At 42.4% G+C, this 21,306-nt stretch overlaps 1 protein-coding gene across 10 annotated transcripts in view; it reads left to right on the top strand.

Annotated features, from left to right (window-relative positions):
- Window positions 1-21,306, top strand: part of LOC118511175 (tyrosine-protein phosphatase Lar) — a 242,242-nt gene that overhangs the window by 161,443 nt on the left and 59,493 nt on the right. For 9 of the 10 annotated variants that reach the window (XM_036053921.1, XM_036053928.1, XM_036053924.1 and 6 more), the window contains 3 exons: window positions 7,060-7,098; window positions 7,478-7,609; window positions 8,263-8,421. In XM_036053921.1, coding sequence (XP_035909814.1) covers window positions 7,060-7,098; window positions 7,478-7,609; window positions 8,263-8,421 — 330 coding nt within the window. The remainder of the gene's footprint in view (window positions 1-7,059; window positions 7,099-7,477; window positions 7,610-8,262; window positions 8,422-21,306) is intronic. The other variant, XM_036053927.1, reaches the window with a different exon arrangement.

Genomic DNA, 21,306 nt, shown 5'->3' on the forward strand with positions numbered 1-21,306 from the left:
CACGGTGCCCCCGTCACCTCGAGGGTTTGCACATACATTCCAGCAGGGTCCTGTTTGCAGACACCAAATCTCATGTAACGATCGAAAGCCCGTGATCATCATGGTGCACGATGCACGAATATTGCACCGGCTCTGTTATATGGCGCAAACGCTTCAGCAAACAATTACCGAATGAGGTGGGGTGCACACACTTTTTATGCCTCTCGGTGCTCTTCTTCCTCATCATCATCGCTATCATCATCCTCATCATCATCATCATCAACGGGGATTGTACCCCATTTTGTGTCAAACGTTCAATGCATCATTGCGCAACGAGCGGACCATGGAATGGTTTTCATTATGAAAATTGTTTAGCTTTTAAATTTATTCGTTCTTCATCGCATCAAATGCGCCAGCTGCTACCACTGTCGTTGGGAAATCAACGAAACCCTTCAACCACCACCGCCGGACGGGCGAGAACGACTTGCCCGTCCCGTTAAGACTGCAGCGCGCTCTGGCTTCTCACGTGCTAACTGCGCCGGTGAGCTTGTCGGTGAGATGGCTGCGGATAAAATTCATTCGCTAGCTGCTGCTGCTGCATCAAGCGGTGTCGTGTTGTTTGTTGCCGCTTTTCTATATTTACTTTTCCCGGAACGTGTGTACCCATACCTACACTTGACGAACGCGCCACGTCGGCAGCGACACTGTGGCAGCGGAGTGCTAAATCCCGGTTAGACTGTGTCCCGAACAGAGTGGAAGGCAAATTCTTCCAGTGCTCCAGGCTGCTCCAGGGGAGCCGGTGGAGCTCTAAGGAGGCAAGATTCGTTCATCCGGCAGTAGTGGCGTAGCGCCGTAGCCGCGTTTATCGAAGACCACTCGCACTCGGTGATCCTGCATCCAAGGATCTCGTCCTAGACACGTGCTGCGACGATACTGTTGTGCACTGGTTTCATAAAATATTTGCATACGTAGCAAATTTTGAAGTATTGTTGAAAATTGTTTCACCGTTTAGTATTTCTCGTGCGGACGGGTTGGAATTTTAGGGTGCAACCTAAGTTGAACAAGTTTATCCGATTTTTGGAGCGCATAGGTGCAAATTTATGGAGGATATACTTGAGCTCTTTTTCGATATCGATAGTTTTAAAACTGATGTGCATGCTTGTAACAAGTTTTTCTTTATTAAATTTTTTATTGATTTTATTGATCGAAAACATGGCTCATAGAACACAATGAACCACTGATATTGCTTGTTCGATCGCTTATTAATATTTTGATTCATTCGGACGTCTCGAAAAACCAACTAATTGAGGCAAGTGAAACATACGGTCAAGATTGAGCTCCTGCACTCTGTTCTCTGGTTCGATGCTCCGATAACGGAAGTGAAATGACAAGCGATGATGGTGCATCACTTGTCGTGGAGGAAATAAAAATTGAAAAGAAACTCATTTCTCCTGTCCACCGAAGCAAGGAAAAGCTGAGATGTGCCACAAGTGCAGGCAAGCCTGCGTTCCTGGGCCGTGTGACTATGGGCTTCGATTTTTTTGCCGCAATTTCTCGAAAAGTCCTCCAGCCGTCAGGCGTCACCATTTGTCAAGCCGCTCGACACTATCCGCCGATGTCGAGCATTAACATCTTGGATCACACCTCCAGGGAACGTCGTGTCATTTCTCATCTTGGGGTTGTGATAATGCTTCGTTTGCTGATTGTTATGTTGCGCCTGTCTATGCTGGGTAACGCAGCCGTCGTCTAGTCCGGGCTTGCTTGCGGAGGATATCGTATGGCCGTTTTGCTCCATGGAACATCGTCAGTTGGTAGTTGGGCACATCATCTGCCGGTGAACGCTGGCTCTGCTACACATCATTATTGCGATGGTGAAAGAAAAATTATATCGCGCATGTGACCGTCAAGTGCTTTTCTATTCACCAGCAAGACGGTCGGGCCTACGCAAGATCGACTGCGTTGATGTGTGCTGTGTGGGAAGCGGCAATAACTTGTTTTGGTCGTGCTTATATTTCCCATTTGAGCAGAAACCATATTCCAATAAAGGCGACGACGACAGATTGTGCCTGTTATTGATAAATATGGAGACACCTTCAACGATTGCGCTCTTATGTTACGAGTGGATAGAGAGCGAACACCATGCATAGCGATAAGAAGCATGAAAGTTTATTGATAATGGCGTCGCTGCGTGTAAGAGTTGTTCACGTGCACCAACACTGGTCTATTAATGCTCAATTAGTTCGTAAGCCCTTAAAGCTTTAAATTATGTATGTTGGTTCTACATCTTCTTGCTACATTTTTCTATTATAATTTGCGTATCTAATGCCAGAATCATCAAGCGTAACTCGCCACATCAGACAGACCATAGTTTTGATCCATTTCCTTAAGACGCTCCCTTGTTGACTGTTGTAGGTCCCCTTCGTAATGTTCGACACTAGCCAATTTTATAGTCAGCTCCTATACACAAACATAGATGGAATGTCTATGCGGTCGACCTCGCTCTTTCCCGGCACTCCGGAACGCCGTTCGTGCAAATTTCTCAACAAGCAACCACATCAACTGACCGTCATTGTTGAAAAGCTAGCTTACACGAACTTCCATACGATTATCCTTGTTTTCTTCGCGCTCCTTACACACACACACACACTGATACACACAAGGGGCGTCATTGCATGGGTACTTAATTTTATGCCTCGATCGCGTGACGGTTTGATTACGTCATCGTAGATTGGCTGCCGTGAGCTTCAACCTTAGCGAATGCGACAACACTTGCGAACGAGCTAAACAGGCCTCTTTCGACAAATCCAACCGCGGCGCAAACTAACAAACACCCATTCCCCCCGGTTGATTTGGCGCTGTTCCCAAGGAGCACCGAGACCTTTTACCAACATCAGATTACAGGCGGAACTCGAGTGGAAAATCTTTCTTTCTTACCCTGTGTTTTTGGTAGTTTTCTAAAACTAAACATTTCTAATTATAAATGGCCTTAACACTGCCTGCCTGATAAAGGCCTCGAAATTAGAAGTAGTTATAAATTGTGTTCGTAAAGCGTTGTGCTGCAAAGCACACTTACGAGCGTGGTTCATTAATGCTTTTTTCGAGCTGGCCAACAACACCCCCCAACGTGTCCTGAGTCGCTTTTATGATGCTCGGGAAAAGGATTGCTGCTGAGTTGGAACCCAGTTCGAAATATGGGTCTGCTGCTGGTCGGGAGTGATGTAAGATTTACGAACTTTGCTAGCCGCTCTCCGCCGTCGATGGCACCGGTCGGTCGGTCTGGCTAGTGATAAGGGAGTCAGTTAAAAATAATGACACATTTAAATTGCAAAGCACCGAAAACATTATGAGGATGTTTGTAGATGAACTAATCATATCATCTTTTACATTATTTAGATTGACGGTTCGTGATGAAGCGTAACAGTAAACTACAAACGAGTTACAGAGCACTACGCAACAAATCCGATTGCATACATATACGTGACCATTTTAATGCGCGTGTGTGTATTTGTGCCCTGATGCAAAAACACTCTGCTCCCTCTACACAACATTCGACTAAAGTTTGCTTAGTGTGATTGAAAAATGTGAGCGTTCGATTTACCATCCAATTAGTTGGACGCATTGCAAACTTTTATTTCATCTCCGACAACGCACGATTCATCGCCCATTTTCTCTCTTTTGCTCAGCCCCTCTCCTTCGGCGGAAACCTCATCAAAAACGTGATAGGTCCTGATCCCTCGCCATGATTGCCTGTGCGCTGACTGTCACGTATCCTTTTCGCAGCAATTTGTTTCAAATTAATTCTGGATCCCCCATTTTCTGCGCCCATTCACGCAGTTTATCACGCCACCTTGTGTGTGCCTGGCTGCCCACGGCGCCCGTGTCAGCGAAGCGGTCATCAGCGGCCAAACGCGCCGCCGGAAGTCAAAGTCGGCACCGAGCACGGGATGGATTTGCTTGTCGAGCTTACCGCCGCCGCTCTGCTGTTGCACGGATAATTGCGGTTTGTTTGGAAATAATCCTCATTTAATGGTCGGGACAACAATTCGGGGCTGTTGTCGCCGGTATTAGCCTTTCTAAAATTTTCGATTGGTAGGTAGGTTCAGCCAGCCGTAACCATAAAACCGGCTCCCGTGGACGCCTGACACGTGGACTAGTTACACACCGTTGGCGTGGCCCGGCCGGCTAGGAAAGAAAATGAAAACAGAGGGTCCTAATCAAAACTTGCCCGAACTAATTGCGGTTGATCAGCAATTCTGTTTGATCCTACCTTGTCTCTCGGTACTGCTGGCAGCTAGCGACGAACTCGTTCCGCTGGGTGCGCACTGTTTACCTTTGACCTTCGGGCTAGTTATTGCTATCGGTACATCTCCAGTGGTACGGATGGTTCCGCACCAGCACTGTGTGTGTGTGTGTGTGTGTGAGGCTGCCCGCTTCTACAAACAGCCCCACACAGGCCACCATTTCCTCCACGCTGACGATAAACGAGGAAGAGTCTTTGAAAATCTAATTTGAATAAAAATGGCTCATGGAGAAGAACGCTCTACAGCGGCGTCATCGTCGTCGCCTACGGTCCAACCAGGCCCGCATATTTTTATTCGCCAAGATGCTCAGCTCACTCCTCCCCTCCCTCCAGCTAAACTCGACTCGAGCCGAGACGAAAGAGATGGCGAAAGAGAATACAGCGATGGCGATGGCCCCGCTGGCCTGGCTCCGCTGTATGTAGGAATGCAAATGGCGAAAGATGGTGGTGGCAATTATACTGAACATTCATTTGATTGCAAAGCAAAGCGAGATGATCTGCTTATCAGCGGTCCCGAAATGCTGTTGAAAGAGCAATGGGCACAAATCTGTACTGGCACTGGAACATATAAATCCGGTTTTCTTTCTTTGTCTCAATCTCGTGCTGCTCGTGGCCGTGCGTCGAAGGTCCCGGTCCCGTGTACGGCGGGCAGGACGCGGTGATCCCTTTTTTCGCTTTTGTTTCGGTTTTTGTTCCAAACCACCTACCTTCCACCTTCGGATCTCTGGCACGCCCCGAAATTCGAATTATATTCATCCGGGCGAGCTTTCTTCCGAGTTTTTCTTTGTACCAAATGAAACAACAAGATGAAAACGTAATTAGGTCGACATTATCTTTTCATTTTACCAAACAGTCGTGAATACCATCCAAAACCGCCCTGTGATGATGCCCCTCTGTCCACTGCGCGGGTTTGATTCAGGTTCATTTTCTGCATTTTTTTTGTGTGTGTGTGTTGCTGTTGCCCTTCTTTCAACTGCTGACAAAATCTGCCTTCTGCTCGTCTGCCCGTAATTGTGGCCAGGCCTCGTCAATATCTTGGTCGTGTTTCTCTGTGGTGCAAGAAGCGAAAAAAAAATGCTCCCAGTTCCGGCGGCACCGTATCAATGCACGGTATCTGCTTGAGAAATTTGGAGACGGCTATCTTCCAGCGCTGTGTGGATGTGGGTTAGGCTTGTTATTTGCATGCGCCAGTACGGTGCGTACGTTTGCTAGACTTTTCTGATCTCTTCTGCTGGTTCTTTGTTCATCGTTAGCCTAGATTAGGGCTAAGCTTAGGAGAGATGAGTTATAGAGCACATAGAAAGGCTCGAAAGCATCATATTACTCAAAATCTTTGAAATTTTAAACCATACCTTGAAACGGGGCTTTGCGTAATTATTACAAACTTGCTACAAATCGCATTCTTGTATTGTTAATTTCAACTTTGGATTCGCAAAATTAAGGACTCTATGAATCCATCCACCGAGCATGCTAATGATGCTTTAAATTGTGCTTATGTTTTATTCCGCCCTTATTGCATCGCTTAATATCAGTTACCAAAAATTGCTCAAAAGTTACGTGTCCCGTGCAAAGTCTACGGGGGCCGGCTCACCTCAGGACGCACAGGACGAAGTTTAATATTAAAAAATAAATCCATTGTCTCAAAAGATGAAATTGGTGTTAATCTGCCTTTAATCCTGCCTCCGTATGCAAATTTATGTGCTCGGAAAATTTATTGTCTCGACCGAAGCGAACAAAACACGGCTTCCACTCAAGTGTGTTGCCGCTTCTGCGGAGAAGTGTTGAGAAACAAACATAAACCGAAAACGATTAAAATCACTTTCGCTTCGCTTGAGCGGCATGAAGAATGTGTGCTCGGTGTTCCTGGCGAGAGGGGCGGGGGGGGGGGGGGGGGAGCGTCGAGCGACCGGGCTTGACTCCGTTGTTTCCGTGCAAAGAAAGCTGAAATCGATTAGTACACAAATCTCGTATAAAAGTCATCAATCTTGCGTCGGTTCGCAGAGCGATCAGTTCACACGCGGGTGTCCGTAGAAAGCTGCTGGCAGCCATAGAATTCGACTGGTGAACCACCGCAGAATAGGAAATAAAGCATTATTGTGTTGCTCTTTGTGTTGTTGTGGAGAGGAGGAAGGCGTCGAGCATCAATTTAAAGCAAATTTTGTAAACATGCGTGCTTCCCTCAGCTATTCAATTGTTTCCCAAGCAAAAGGATAAATAAATATGAATGCCTCAGCGCAGTGTTTGTCAATATTTCCTAGAAGCTCCATTTCTTAGGGAAGTTTTCCAAGAGCTGGCAAGTGGCAGATTCCCGCGACACGACATGTGTCATCAATTTCTGTTCCGTTTCGAATGTTTGAATTCAGCTTCAATCCCCAACCCCAGCGGTTCCCAACCATTTTTAGGCTTCCATTTCCCAACACCCACTCAGCCACAAGACAGTAAACAATAAATCGGAACATTTGCCGAAACGTAAATAAAACATATAGCGCATCATAAATCTCAAATGTGCACAAGGAAGGAAGGCATAATCTATTGCACCTGTAACGAGTTTGGGCGATCGGCGCTCATTGTAACGCGCTAATGATAGGCATGGAATTCCATTCAAACAATAAGGCGGAAAGTGATGTAGAACGGTGTCGTTTTACGTGCGAAACAGGAACATTGCGTAACTACGTTTGTGAATGTTATCTTCGAATTGCTTGTGCCAATATATCTGCGCACCGCTGAATCGCCGTACTGTGTGAAATTCAATTCTGTTACCGTTCGTCCGACTATTGCAGATGGAAATTTTTCGGATTTTCCATTCATTTATCTGACACGTAAGTTATTGATGGATGCATCAAGGTGTGATGCATTAGTCAGCGGCAATTGTAATATCGATTACTATCTCAAATACTTCGACTATTCTTTTATAAGTATCGAAACGATCTAATTTGTTTTCTTCACATTTTGTTATTTTGTTATCACATTTGTAACACGACTTTGTTCTAGATCCTTTCAGTTGTAATTTCTTATAAATCTTAAGCCAATAAGAATTGGCGCAGGATCTCGTTTAAAATGGGTTTTCTTTTATATTTTCGATCATTGTCTTTTGTTTTACAAAGATCAACTGTTATCACGGTATAATTTGAACACACATATCCCATTTCACCATTCGTCGATTTCAATGTGTCCTCTCGCTTCTTGTTTACTCTACAGATCCCCCGGAAATTATAAAGAAGCCAGTCAACCAGGGCGTACGAGTAGGCGGCGTGGCTACCTTCTTCTGTGCAGCTCGCGGTGACCCGCAACCAACAGTGATATGGCGCAAAAATAGCAAAAAGATTATGAGTAAGTATCAGGTGCATCACTTCTATCGGTGTGATATATAACATGTGTCCGGTTAGTACAAGAGGGTTTCAGTTGATAATGTAAAAGCATCATTCCGTTATTGTAAACGTTTTGCATGAAATGTGTAATAAAATCTAGAAGGCATTGGTAGAGCTTCAGGTGACAGGGGAAGCGATTTACTTTTATTGTAAAGCTACCAGATGATATTGTAATCGCTGTTGATGATATTGTAACAGGCCTGTCAGCGCTCTGGTAAGCATGTATCCAACACGTATAAATGCTGGCTGTGGAAATAGATTTCCCTACCATCTAAAGCCGTTCCAATGTCATCTGACTTTGTTTACCGTTTCACATGTGCATAGAGTATAGAAAAAGGATCGATCCTCTTACATTATTAACTGCCAAACGCTGTAAGTTAAGATCAGCAAACAAACTACTACGGTCTACATTGTTCTATGCTCAGCCTGCCCGCACGAGACGAATACGTTTGCCTTATCCATTAATCATAATGTGTCAAGAATAATGCATAACGCCACATCGGTTCAGATTATTTCCGTTCCAAAACAAGCTAACCAAAAAATGTGCCGATGCGAATTGCATGCCAGATGCGATATTTTATCCACCTTTCACGCGCTTGCAACCTATACTTACAGTGACCCAGTCACGATACACGGTGTACGACGCTAATGGAGTTTCGATGTTACGTATCGAACCGGTGCGTGCTGGACGTGACGATGCACCGTACGAGTGTGTGGCCGAGAACGGTGTCGGCGATGCAGTTTCGGCCGAGGCGACGCTGACCGTTTATGAAGGTAAGTGACAAGTTATGTATAATGTGCACAAATTGTGTCCCAAACTGTGCGAACACCGCGCACAGCCAAGCATTCACCGGCGTTACTAACTTTTGTGGGTTGTGCCCTGCCCCCAAGAAAAGAGCCGCAACTGGGTTGAGACCATTTTCGCGGTCGAGACTGCACCACCCACCCGCGGCCGGAATCTAGCGGCAACTTGTGGCTAAACTTTTCACACCAACGTTCGCCTGCTAGAAGATTGAGGGCCAATTTAGGATACCAATTTTCAAGATAAACGATTCTGGAACCGTTGGCGCACAGCTCTTCGCGCCTGTTCAAATTATGCAGAAAATTTTCCCCCACGTTGATGATGCTGTCGACGTGAGAAGTGATTTGCATGATTAATTAAAAGTATTTCCTCATATTATGCTAATAAACCGGAATGGCGTGTTTTCCACCATTTGATGGAAAGCATTCCATAGTTTTGGTTTCCCACCCCCCGTGGTGGCTATTAAATGATAGAAATAGGATGCAGTTTTCGTTTTGTTTTTAAGATGCAAAATTTATCATAAATGAATTTCAATTTCACTTATCCTAAAGCATTTGGAGGATTTGAATTTTAATTTTGCAAACAGCAACTTTATCTCAGGTGCGTTGTTTAGTGTTTAAAACTCGTGCGTTTTTTTACTTTTAATGTGAGTGCAAAGATTAATCTCTACAAATCATTGTACAAACATAAAAAATCATTAATGTTTATTATTCTTAACTTTTACAATTTGTAATCCACAACAACAAAGAGCACAACGTTTTCGGAAATCTAAATGTTTTAGGAGAAGGAAATAATTTCAAATGGTAAACATTACGCGCTGGAAAACAAGAAAAGCCTACTGTCATTAACAGATGTGCCGTTGATGTTCGTTTCATGTATATTGCACACACACACACACTCACAATCATCAGGGCATGACCCAATTACCTTCAGGGCAGGTAGCAAACACAGGGCACTATTAAACATGATATAGGTCTTCAAGCGTAACAACTCAACCATAATCATGGGCTTTCACCGAGAATTAACTTAACTGAATTTAATCAGAAAAGTAGATTAAAGCTTGTTGAAGTTGAACTTAGAACGTGAAATATATCAATAGAAAACTCAATTCATCGTTCTGAAATCGTTCCATATTTCCGTTGCGGCTAAATGCGCTAAATCCAAACAATGTTAAGTCCTTTATTACACCAAGACTCTCAAAGAATAAGAGAAGATGTATGAAACTATTCTTTCGACCTTGGTGGTGGTATTTCAACAATATGACGCATAAATTATGCCCGAAGGTTTCGGAAACTTGGGTCCAAGCAAGTGCCCGGTTGTTGTTCGTTCGCGGGGTGCAACTTTCTTCACGTAATTTTAGCGGAGCGCACCATCGCGGTAACGCTCGGGCCAGCATTATCCATTTAGCCAAGATGACAAGCTCACGCTGTGCGTTACGTTAGGTCAAGTGAAACAGCAACAACCAAATATGGCACGAACGTTGCACGGACACAGAGCGGCGCGGGCGAAAGCGTAATAGTGAGCTTTTGGCGAACAAAAACAATAAACCATCGGTAGGGATATTACAAAAAAATAAGAAGCGACAAACTTTTACCCGGCGGTTCGCATTTCCTTTCAATCGCTTAATATTTCCCACCCACCGCCGCTTGGCTGGTTATTTTTTTCAGCTATTTGTTTGGTTCCCCTGCATGCGCTGAAGAGCTACTGGCACGACACTCCGAGTCGAGGACTATCTAAAATATGTTCTCTGCTTAGTGAGCATTTCTCATTTGCTTTCACAAAAGTTACGCGACTCTTCTGGAGGGAGAGCAGAAAGTAACAGAAAGTGAGGCAATAATTTTACAGTTTTTATACTTCGGTTGTTCTTGTGTTTTGTTTTCGCCCCGGAGTATTGTGTGTTTAATAAAATGCAAAATTGAACACCACACCCCGCTCATCCACGGGACAGTGGAGAAATTTTTATACAACTTAGCGGACCTTGGCAACTGACAGCTCGGGTTAAACTTTTTTAATAGACTCGCGTGCGAAATTACCTCATTACGGATGATGATATGCTGATTTGTTATTCACTTGGATCATGAAACGATTCATTGGGTATTGTGTTTTAAGATTATGAGCAAGAAGACCGTAATTGCAGAGCTTCTTCGGTATCACAGGGAAGTAAAATTTGTTATTAAGGAGAATGTAACTAAATAAAATAATTTTAATACTATAGTCCTAATTACTATACTCGAGTTTTTAGAAAAATCTTTTTAAATCTAGAAATTGGTAACATGGTTGGTAATTGGCTCTCCGTTAGACAGTTCAGAGATCTTAAATGGAAATTAAATTAGCTTTTACACTAATGTTCGCATTATGGTCCCCAAATGGAATTTTTTTTTAAGAAAGGATTTTTTGCGGATTTTAATGCATTTTCGAATTGTTTCGATGATATATGTTGGTCATACGCAAAAATAATTTTATTTATTCACTAAGGACGGCCTGTTCATATTTCAAAGGAATTTCATTTTATTACTTTTATATTTGTTTACAGTTTGATGGAAATGTATGAGAATGAGAATTTTTCACAAAAAAAAATCATTGCACTATCCCCAATTTATTTGAAAAGTTTATATTTTGAGTTTATTAGAAGAGTATTTAGCCAAAATGTATTAAGGAAATGCGTAAAAAGAATTTTACAAAACTAGAAAAAATATATTTATCTAAAGCCTTGAATTGCAAATTCTCTCTCTCTCTATCTCTCTCTCTCTCTCTATCTTCTTGGCCTAACGACCACTTAAGGTCATGCCTGCCATTTCTGGCATTCTACACTTCATGATACCACGAAGTTGGTTAGTCAATCCTCACTACGGGGGAACGGTCTGGATGGGATTTGAATCCCGGTCCTGTTGTAAACAAAATAATTGATTATTGATTATTCTCAGGAGTAACATAAGAAACAAAGTTAAATCATTTGAAACTTACCAGGTGCATCTAACTCTTCCATTAATCACTTTCCCTTCATCGGCTCAAATGTATGAACTTGTTTGATCCTAAAGGGATAGACTTATAACCTTCACCATCATCATCATCATTAGCACCATCATAATTATCATCAACGTCTATCTTATATATTGTATTTACTCTTCGAATTTCACACACATTATGTGAACCGTTAATACTAGGAGGAAGATCAAGCAGACATTTCAGAACGATTCGAAGGGAAACCAAAATATTCCGTGTTTTTGAAGATGTATTAAAACATTCTTCATGCAGTTGGTTATTCTGATGTAACATTCGTTAAATTGAATTAAAATTTCAAAATTAGCCACAAATTAAATGTAATCGGTTGAAGCTACAATTAATTTTTTTTACATTTGTTATACATCTTCGAACCGAAATCTTCGTTCTGACAGCTAGGGTTGTCATGACATGACGAAAGATTAACTTATCTAACTCGAAGCCATAATGCTTGAGAGTTTGCCTGTTAGGGAACAGTAATCAGCTCTATTATCTTAGAGATTTTATGATTCTGTCTTCTCGGTTTGCTGTCAAATCCAATGCAGACTTTTTCCTCATAAGTGACTTACTTATTAGTCAAAAAAAGTCCAAGAAGATAGTTGTGTCAGTTCGTCACTTCGAAAAAATCGAACCTTTCTCCAAACGACTCTTTCAACCGAAAATCGTCCTTTAAATAATTCGCCTCCCTTCCTGCGGGCTATTAGTGTGGACCATCAAACCCGCGCTTCTTTTGCCAATTATTTATTCATAACGCACTAATAGATCTGCCTGCACCAGTGACTCGAAACAGTATCTAAAAGCAACTCGCTAATGCAATGCGCTTCCAGCCTTTGACGATTTTGCGGGGGAAAAAACGAAACGCCTGATTTTATTTTACTCGGCCCATTTTTTCCCCGGCTGCCCGCAACGAACTCTTGCAGTGCTATTACCACCACCACCACCACCGAGCTTTACGATCGACAACCCTTTTTGTGTGTGTTGCTGCTGCTGCTGCTGTTTGCAGATTTACCATTTGCACAAAGCGTTTCTCAAAAAAGACACCAACATCCCCTTTCGACCTTCCCTCCTCCCGTTCGCGCGGCATTCGTGCAACTCGGTGCGCTATTTGTGTAAATTGTTTTGCACTGCATCCATTTCTATTTTAATTTTTAATTTTCCATGGCATTGTGTGCCATCCTCGATTATTGTGCACCGTCGGGTGCAAAGCAAAAATGTTTGGATGGTTGAATTTCCGTTGCGCGTTCCCGGTTTAATTCACGCCGTTGAGACACCCGCCCGGCCCTGGTGGTGTTAGGTGAGGGTAAACAAAATGCTTAAAGGCAAGTGCACGGCTGAACTTTCCACGACACAGAACTCTAATTTGTGCAGTGGTTGAGAGGTGGTTTTTAAATATTTGATTCGCTGTAAATGTTTGCCGGACGTTTGATTTTTTTTTTTTTTGCTGGTTTGGAATCAATCAATGTCTTTTCAAAGCACTTTTCTATTCTATAAAGGAGTATCCGTCGCCTTGTTTTGTTCGTGACATGTTTAGTAAAACTTTGCAATTGCTCGCTTTGTGTGACCCCACATGCCTTAGGGTTAAATGTACGCAACAAACAGCGTAGATAATCGTAAAAGTGTTTGTGCGTGCATAAATTGAACACTGCACAAAAGTCGTTCGATTTGCAAATAAATCAACGGTTGGCATGACTTTTTTCCACCACACTGAACGAATTCTCACAGCCAGAGCCAGTGCACAAAACGAAACAATTCACACAGAATTGTTCCGGAGAAACTGGACAATCGCGTGAATGAAGGATGCAGTGTGAACCACGAACAGTGAGACACTAATCCAACCCCGTATCCATCGTCTTCCTTATTCCGGTTTGGAAATATTCACTTCCCAGCGAAACTTCTTTTTATGCTAATGTTGTATAAATTTGCATTTATATTTATGTGCACCACCCGCCACCGCATGCGCAAGTGTTTCACTATAATTCTGGTTCGCAAGGTTTTCTGGAATATTAGCCGGCGAACGGTTCCCCAGCACACAGACTCTGGTGAGAAGTACGTAAGATTCTGAAGCAGTGCAAAGCGCGGTGCAAAGAAATGGGCTTGAAGATGGCTCCTTAAGCGCACACACACACTACTCACTGTGCTGCACTGGCGCTCTTCTGTTGCTGAGAGCCGTCATTGTCCCGTTTTGGGGGTTGCTGGTACAAGTTTTTGAAAAAGTTGATGTAAAAAAAAGAAAAGGAGAAAACATCGGCACAGCAAACATAGTAATGCCCGGCCAGACGAAACTGCGCATTGTGGAAGTATTTTTTTAGTTCTTGTTTTTTGTTTTCGAATGAAAATTACAGTCCTGCAGTTGACGCCTTTGAACGACAGAACCAACCAGGAGAGAACATTTGAATATGCATCAAACGGTCGGCCGAACAACTGCTCCCTTTTAGCTCGGTGCTTAGTTCTTGGAAATGAAGCACTATTGAGTCCAGCGCCAAATGAACATCGCGCCAAATTCAACCGCACCGACTGACCATACGGCAGTTCCAGCCGTTGGTGGAGACGCCCGGTAGCTGATACCGGTTGGAGCTGGTGCCCGCCAGCGTCCTTCGTGACGTGTTTAGTTGGAGGCGTTCTAAAACGATGCCAGGCGCGCTACAAATGGACCTGTAGTTACAATGTTCATTGTTTTGCCTAAATGAAGACATTTGCATTGTTCTCTGCATGAAAGAAAAGTTTGGTTGTCGCGGAACGGAAGTTGCATAGTTCCGCCCAGTTGACGCTCGGCGGCGACCACTTCTTAAAGGAAATTGTGTCCCGGGCCGGTGAGGGTGTACGAGTGGGAACAAAAGAATAACACTTTATACGACCCATTTTTCTTTCCCCCGTCGAATGTACGGAACTGCATACACGCGCCGCCCCACAGCCAGCGACAGGACAGCGCACATTTATTTCACTCTCACCCGGAATTTAAATGTAGCTGCGCTTCAGTCCCGCGAAGTGGGCACCCTTGTTGTGGGAGGCCATGGTAAACAACATAATACGGCTTTGTGCTGTGCATAAAAGCGATCCCATCGCGATAAAGGGGTTGTGTGTTATGTTTTGCCACTTCTTTTGAGAAGTTGAAAATGAAATATACTGCCAAGCGGTTGCTAGCGTTTCGCGGAGCTCTTGCAGCTTCGGCTCGCAATAATAGGCGGACTTTGAGGGCTTTGGGTAGCCATTTAACACGGTCATCAAAATGAGACAACGGGATGCTCGCTCACTTAATTTTAAAACAAAAACTATGAGTCTTTCGTTGTCGATGTTCCACAGCTATCGAAAATTTAGATGTAAAGAGTAGACTTTTCCGTTTTGTGCGTATAGATTGTGATTTTGTTTGTCAACTTGTTTTTATTATCTATTAACTTTAAATGTGAAGTGTTTTTAAGTAACTATGTACCTGCTGTTTGAAAGTTTTAGGAAAAATTCAACTAGCCGGCTAATCACATAATAAAGTTTATGTTTTTGTAGCTTGAAGATCTTGAACTCTTATTCGCTTTCGTTTGTATCGGTATCGAGTAATATTACAAATTACAATGAACAGGTACATCTTAGTTTTTACGTGGTTAATCGTCATGTTAAAATCTTCTAAATCGTCCTTACATTGTGTGCCTCTAACATTTTTAATAATAAAGGCATTAGCGCTCTATTTTGTTGGTGTGATGAAATCTGTTTGTTATAATTGTCCGGAGCTTTCTCGTCTTCCTGTAGCAAGGAACTTAATTTTTCCGATAATAAACGGCGCGTCAATATTTCCACCAATTGTCTTGTGTAGAAAAATGCACTGTGTTGACATTCTTCATTGTTCTAACTATTGTAGTCCAAAAGGAGGCATTGTGTCTCATAATAAGGGCAGGCGACATTACAGGAGCAAGGTAATCGAAAAATAGCTTCCTTTTTTGTAAAATTACACATAACGTCTTCTAATCGTACTATTTTATCTTGTTGACGCGAGGATTAAACAATATTAGCAAACTGAATGATGGTCAGAACTAGTGAACAAAATAACAATTTTAAACAAGGATTTTTTTGTACATACTTGAACGACGAAACTTAACATAAGTAGAGTTTTGGAAGTTGGCAATCCAAATGATTCTAAAGATATCATAAACTTCGTAACAACGAGAACCGTTTAATCTGCTGTTTTGTAGTCATACAAAATAGTCTTTAATATGCATTCAGCTTCAAGCACATTGTACAAAATTAAATTCTAAACAAGAAAATGTGCAAAACTGGTAATCGGCTAACTTAGTTTCAGGTAAGTTGAGTTAAAGGTCGTCGACGTATATTAGTCTCAAGTACATAATTCACAATTTCTAATAACAGCGCTAGAACACATGCGCTGATGCGTTTGAAAATGCAGAAGGGAAATCTGAGAGAAAATATAATATTTTTTCTTGATGTTCAAATATTGTTAGCTTCGTTTATTTCTACGATTGAATGTTGGATAATTTACGAATATCTCCCGTCTCCCGAATTGCTGTAAACAACCAGGAACAAGAGTTCGGGAAGCAAAACATTAACGTATAATATTGGCGGCTCGTTGAACCCATACAGATGCATTTTTGAACTATTTTCAGACTCATTTACATCGTTTACAACTAACGTACCGCTACAACCGAGTTGCCCAGCTCTTCAACATCCTGATAAGTCCGACCATTACGCCTGTCGCTACGCTAAATGGGGAAGGAATATTCGGAACTGCGATCGTTTCGTTGCGATAGTGTCGGGAACGCCGGGACGAAAACTAGCCACGGAGCTTGCGTTCTCATTTGGCAACGATATTGCTGGAAACGATTTCGGCGTACATTACCTGACCAGCAAAGTAGCAGCAAAGCGAAGTTACTGGCAGCATCACCCTAACGAGAACCGTTGGAATGTGGGGGGATGGTCATCGTAGATGAAGAGATATGTTATTGACTCATGAAACCGCGAGGTTTTGTTATTTCTTTTAATTCTCCTTCCCACACGTCCATTCGGAAGACTGTTGAATCTAAGGGACAGCAAACGGTGCGGTTGCCAAGTTTTCGTAGCTTTCCCTCGGTTAAAGGAATGCTGGGTTTGGTGGAGGTGCCCAGTAGTAGTAACCCACGTAACTGAGCTAGGTCAATGAAGACAAAGTAAAACTTGTAAAGTAAATAAAACAAGACCGCAAGACCTTCCAAGCGTTGAAACGAGTAAAAATCCGTACCGGAGCCCCGGGCTGGCGGATGGGCACGAAATATCGGTAGCTATGTTTATTGCTGCTGCTGGATGTGAGTGTGTGGAAGGTGAAGATAAGGCACACGGAAAGTAGAAAATATCCCAGCGAATGAATGCTGCCATTACAATTAATTTCAATTATGCTCGACGCTAACGTTGTTCATGTATTATTTTGTTTCAATTATGTGTGTGTGTGTGCGGAATGCTTCTTCTAAGTTTTGTAGAGTTTAATATACTTGCCGGCGTTGCACATTCATCCCGAAAATAGTTGCCACTACATGTATACATGTGTCGGGTAAATTATTGCCAAGGTGGTCCGAATCCTCGCTCTGTTCGCCTTTTTTTAGGTGAACAATTTCGTTTACTGCTATTTAAACCATTCCTTACCTTTCGCATTGCTTTACCGTGACCTTAGTGTTTCGTATGCTATGTAGTGTTTGTTAAACTAGTTGACGCGGTTTGAAAGTAAGGTACAACTAATTTAAAGAGTTCGTTTGAAGCATGTTTAAATTTGCTCCATTTCTGAGTAAAAATTTAACTGACAAGTTAAAAACTTAAAGCATTTATAAGTCATCCCGATTAAATTCGACGAACATTTTAATGTTTATTGTCATATTCTCTAATAAGTTGTGCTGTTGAAACTAGTTTCACCGACTATTACCGACCTTCGGCTCAGTGTTTTGCGTTATGGGGCAAATTTAAGGATGGAAAGACGGCAAATATCCTCTCTTTCTCAACTGTCAAGAGCATTATCTCCAAACATACGGACTGACAATTAGATTAATGGAGTTTCCGCACAAACTGCTTCATTAAAAAGGGCAGCCAAACAAGATTTTACACTTTGCATGCCCGAACATGTTAACAACAGCGCCATTGGCCCTACCGTCCGTGGCGCAAAGATGAAATGACAATCCTTGTTTTTCACACTGTTACGGAAAGCGGACATCCATAACCTGTGTGACACCAAAGCAGGGAATATAGCAAGTCAAAAAAAAAGTGTCTTTGTATAAAACACAGTTTCCGGACAAAAATGTTATCTGATCAATGTTGTCTTCTTCTTCTTCTTCATTGGCACTACAACCTCGAGAGGTCTCGGCCTGCCATTTATGACTTTCTGTGACTTGATTTTACCCTTAGCAATGTAGTCAGCCCTGCGTAAGGAGAGGCGATCAGGATGGGATTTGAACTCCGGTCCTGCCGTGAGAAGGTTTCGCCTCGGCCACCGGACCGCCAAAATGTTATCCTAATCTCAACAAAATACGGGATGCTCAATATTAGATTTTCTCCAGTGTAATTTAAACGGTAATTTAAATGGAGTCCATCGGTTTTTTTAGTCTTAACAAGCACAAGAAATATTGGAACGCTTTAGTCACCACACTTTAATAGAACTTGTAAATTATGTGAATAATTAAATAATTCCCAAAACATGCTTGCTTATAATCAATATGCGGTGGCAAAGTTCCTTGATAAATCAGCCACCAGAGATATTGCTCCAATCTTATCGCTGCTCGGTTTTCTGAACCAGTTTGTAATGGATTATTTAAGCCATAAATCACACGATAAACAAACTCTAGTGGCTTCTGGATTCAGATTTATCTGGGCATATATCTTTTAAAGCAGAGCTATTAATTAAATCAGCTCAAGGATTGATGGATTTCAAGACGCATCAGCAAGGCTTGTGGTACATCTTGTGACCACCGGCTAAGATTTTCCACCTAAATCGTATGGTAGGAAATATTCTCTGTGTAAGAAAGCTTGACGTGACGTTTTTTTCTCTATTCGAAAAGTTTTCATTCGTCGTAATATGGAAGATTTTTATTGCTTTGCATTAATATTATTTCAAGTACAGACAACTACACGATCCTATAAATCTAAACATTCGAAAATACGCTGTTATTGTTGATGCTGGCTTCCAGGAATATAGGCAGCCGTTTTTTTACAGAAATTTGAGTAGCCAGTACTTCATTTTCTTCACAACTTTGTGGGTTGTTTGATACGCCAAACCAACCCCCTCGTGCTATAATTGCTATAAACAGATCTCGCACAGAAATGCCGCCGCGATTTACTGTAAGGATAACAAACTGCTCGCTCGCACCAAATAACAACAACAAAAAAACGTAAAATAGAACAACATTTGCACAACTGCGTCGTCCGACGTCGCTGACGGAACATTTTCCGACACCGACAGAAAGTAGGTCTATTATAAAAACATTATTCAGAAATTAACTTCATAAACAGCCCGCTGAGGGACTGCTAAGTGGAAACTCAAACAAAAATGTATTGTTTCCCTATCCCCCTCTCGGCCCTTGCTTGAGGTTTTTATTCATCCTGTTTTCCACCAGCGTGTCCCACCACTCCCAGAACCACTCCGCCCCGTCAGCCCTGCTGCTTACAGAGCCGCCAGAGCGTAAGCGGATAGAGTCCCGAAAGGTTCTTTGTTATGATTTTTGTTAGGATTTCGGTTATTTGTTGCCCTAGGACACTCTGCCCTGGGCCGGACGGTTTTCGGGTCCAGCGATTATCATTCCAAAACGTAGCGCTTGAGGTTTGGGGGGGGAAAAAAAAGTTTCATTAAACATTCCGAAAATTAAGCGAACGACGCCTATGGTACCGCAGTACCGCTGCGATTGTGTGCGTGAGTGTGTTTTTGGGTTGGTAGAACTTTTGAAAATAATGTTAAACGAATTTAGAGGAAGCTTTACAAAAGAAGGCTGATTGCTGGTGCTTGTATTCTATAGGCAATTGTAATTGTTAGGCAATACGCCTAACGATTATCGTACACTCGTTGTTGTTAAGATTTACATTACAATACAGTTGTTATAATTTTCAAAACAAAAAAATGATGACGCTACACGATAATCATTTAATCACCCAGCAATGTCGGTGTTCACACGGCAGGACCAGGTATCGAATCCTCCCCGGATGGATTCCCTGCACAGAAATTGCAGTCCAAAACCTCTTGAGGTTCTACAACCAAGTAAGAAGAGCCGCTGTCTTGTGCTGTTTGCCATCAGTAACCTATTCGATATGACTAAACTTAAACTATTCGACACCGTGAATCTCCATTCATAACGTGCTGCTGTGTACATTAATATCATTATCTGCTATAGAACTGAAAACCCCAGAAAGTGTATGTGGCTGCTGGTGTAACCTTCATTATCATACCAAATGCTCTATCTTTCTGTTTGAACCCACCGAAGCGTAAAGCTTTAAACCATTTTCCGCAATCCGCACAAACCGGGTTGTGTTATAGTTTAAAATGTCCAAAAATATTGTCAACAGCTGTCAGCCCCAGAGGGCGAGAGAGATAGAGAGAGAGAGAGAGAGAGAGAGAGAGAAAGAGAGTGAGAGTTCTGGCCAAATTCGTAGCACACACTGCGGGGCCACACCATCCACGGTGGTTCCCTTTAGCTTCAGGTACTGGAAAACTTGGGCAAGACGCGTTGTAACGTTGAACGAAAATATTGTTGCCCTTAGTGGACAACGTTTATAGAGTCGCAGCACCAGTGTGAACCTTTTTTCCCTTTTCCACGTCGAGCCCACTGCTAGTCTGACGTCTGGGCAACGTTAAGTGCCATCAGAAACTGGGTTTTGTTACTGTGTTTGGTGCAGGACGTTTGGACGTGAATACCAGCCTTGTCCGACCAGCATGATGTGGATGCTAACTCGGTGCAGTGCAATCGTTTCGGATCGTAGCGCTTTCCAGCAAAACATCATAATTTAATTCCTTGCTTTCTTCAAACCCTTTCATGCTCACCGTAAAATAAACATTATGCTGCGCCCGGCCGGGCCACAATGCATCCCCAGTGGACACAAAACGCAGTCAAAATAGTCTGCCAAGAAAGTGCATTACTGTCATGGCCACAAAAGAGTGTTTTTATGAAGCACAGCGTATTCAAATTTTTTTCCCTTTTGTTCCCTGATCTGGTATCTTTGTGTGTAAATGAAACGCGTGAAACTGATTGTTTTCATGGGTTTGCCGTAACCTAACCGTTGCGGATACTGCTGGGCCGATCATTTGCGGATTGATATGGAATTTGTTGACTGTGTTCTTTATTGTTCCAAAATACGATACAGTAGCAAAATGGTGTTTTTTCAGTGATTAATAATTGTTTGTTTGTTTATAATTTCTGTCTTTGAGGCTTAAAAAATTAAGACAGAAAATTATCAGAAGCTCAAAGCTTGAGTAAAAGAAACGGTAATTTTGTGTAACAATAAGGGAAAAAGTAACTACAAAACGAAAGGAAAAGGTATTGAAGTCAAAGGAATAATAGAAAAAGTTAATCTTTTGAAAGATGAGGGAAGAGGCTCATTATTGCAATACTCAGTATGCAGCGTTTCAAAAACCTAGGGGTCTCTAGGACAAAGGTATCGTAGAGGAAGTTTTAAATATGCAGAATCAAGTAAATCTGGAGCATCAGCCGAACCATCTAGCAAGCCACCCATCAAGCCAGCCTGAGCCACATAACGCCTTTGGTTTAACGCATTTGCCATCGGCCCGTCCCAAACCATAATCACAAAGAAGAAAAATAGTGCGCAAACTGTTGATGTCACCAGCATAAAGTAGATAACAATCAGCGGGTAGAGTACATTACATACGTCACTCACAGTCAAGACAAACAAGTGTG

This window comes from Anopheles stephensi, chromosome 3 (assembly GCF_013141755.1).
Source record: "Anopheles stephensi strain Indian chromosome 3, UCI_ANSTEP_V1.0, whole genome shotgun sequence".
Classification (NCBI taxonomy): domain Eukaryota; kingdom Metazoa; phylum Arthropoda; class Insecta; order Diptera; family Culicidae; genus Anopheles; species Anopheles stephensi.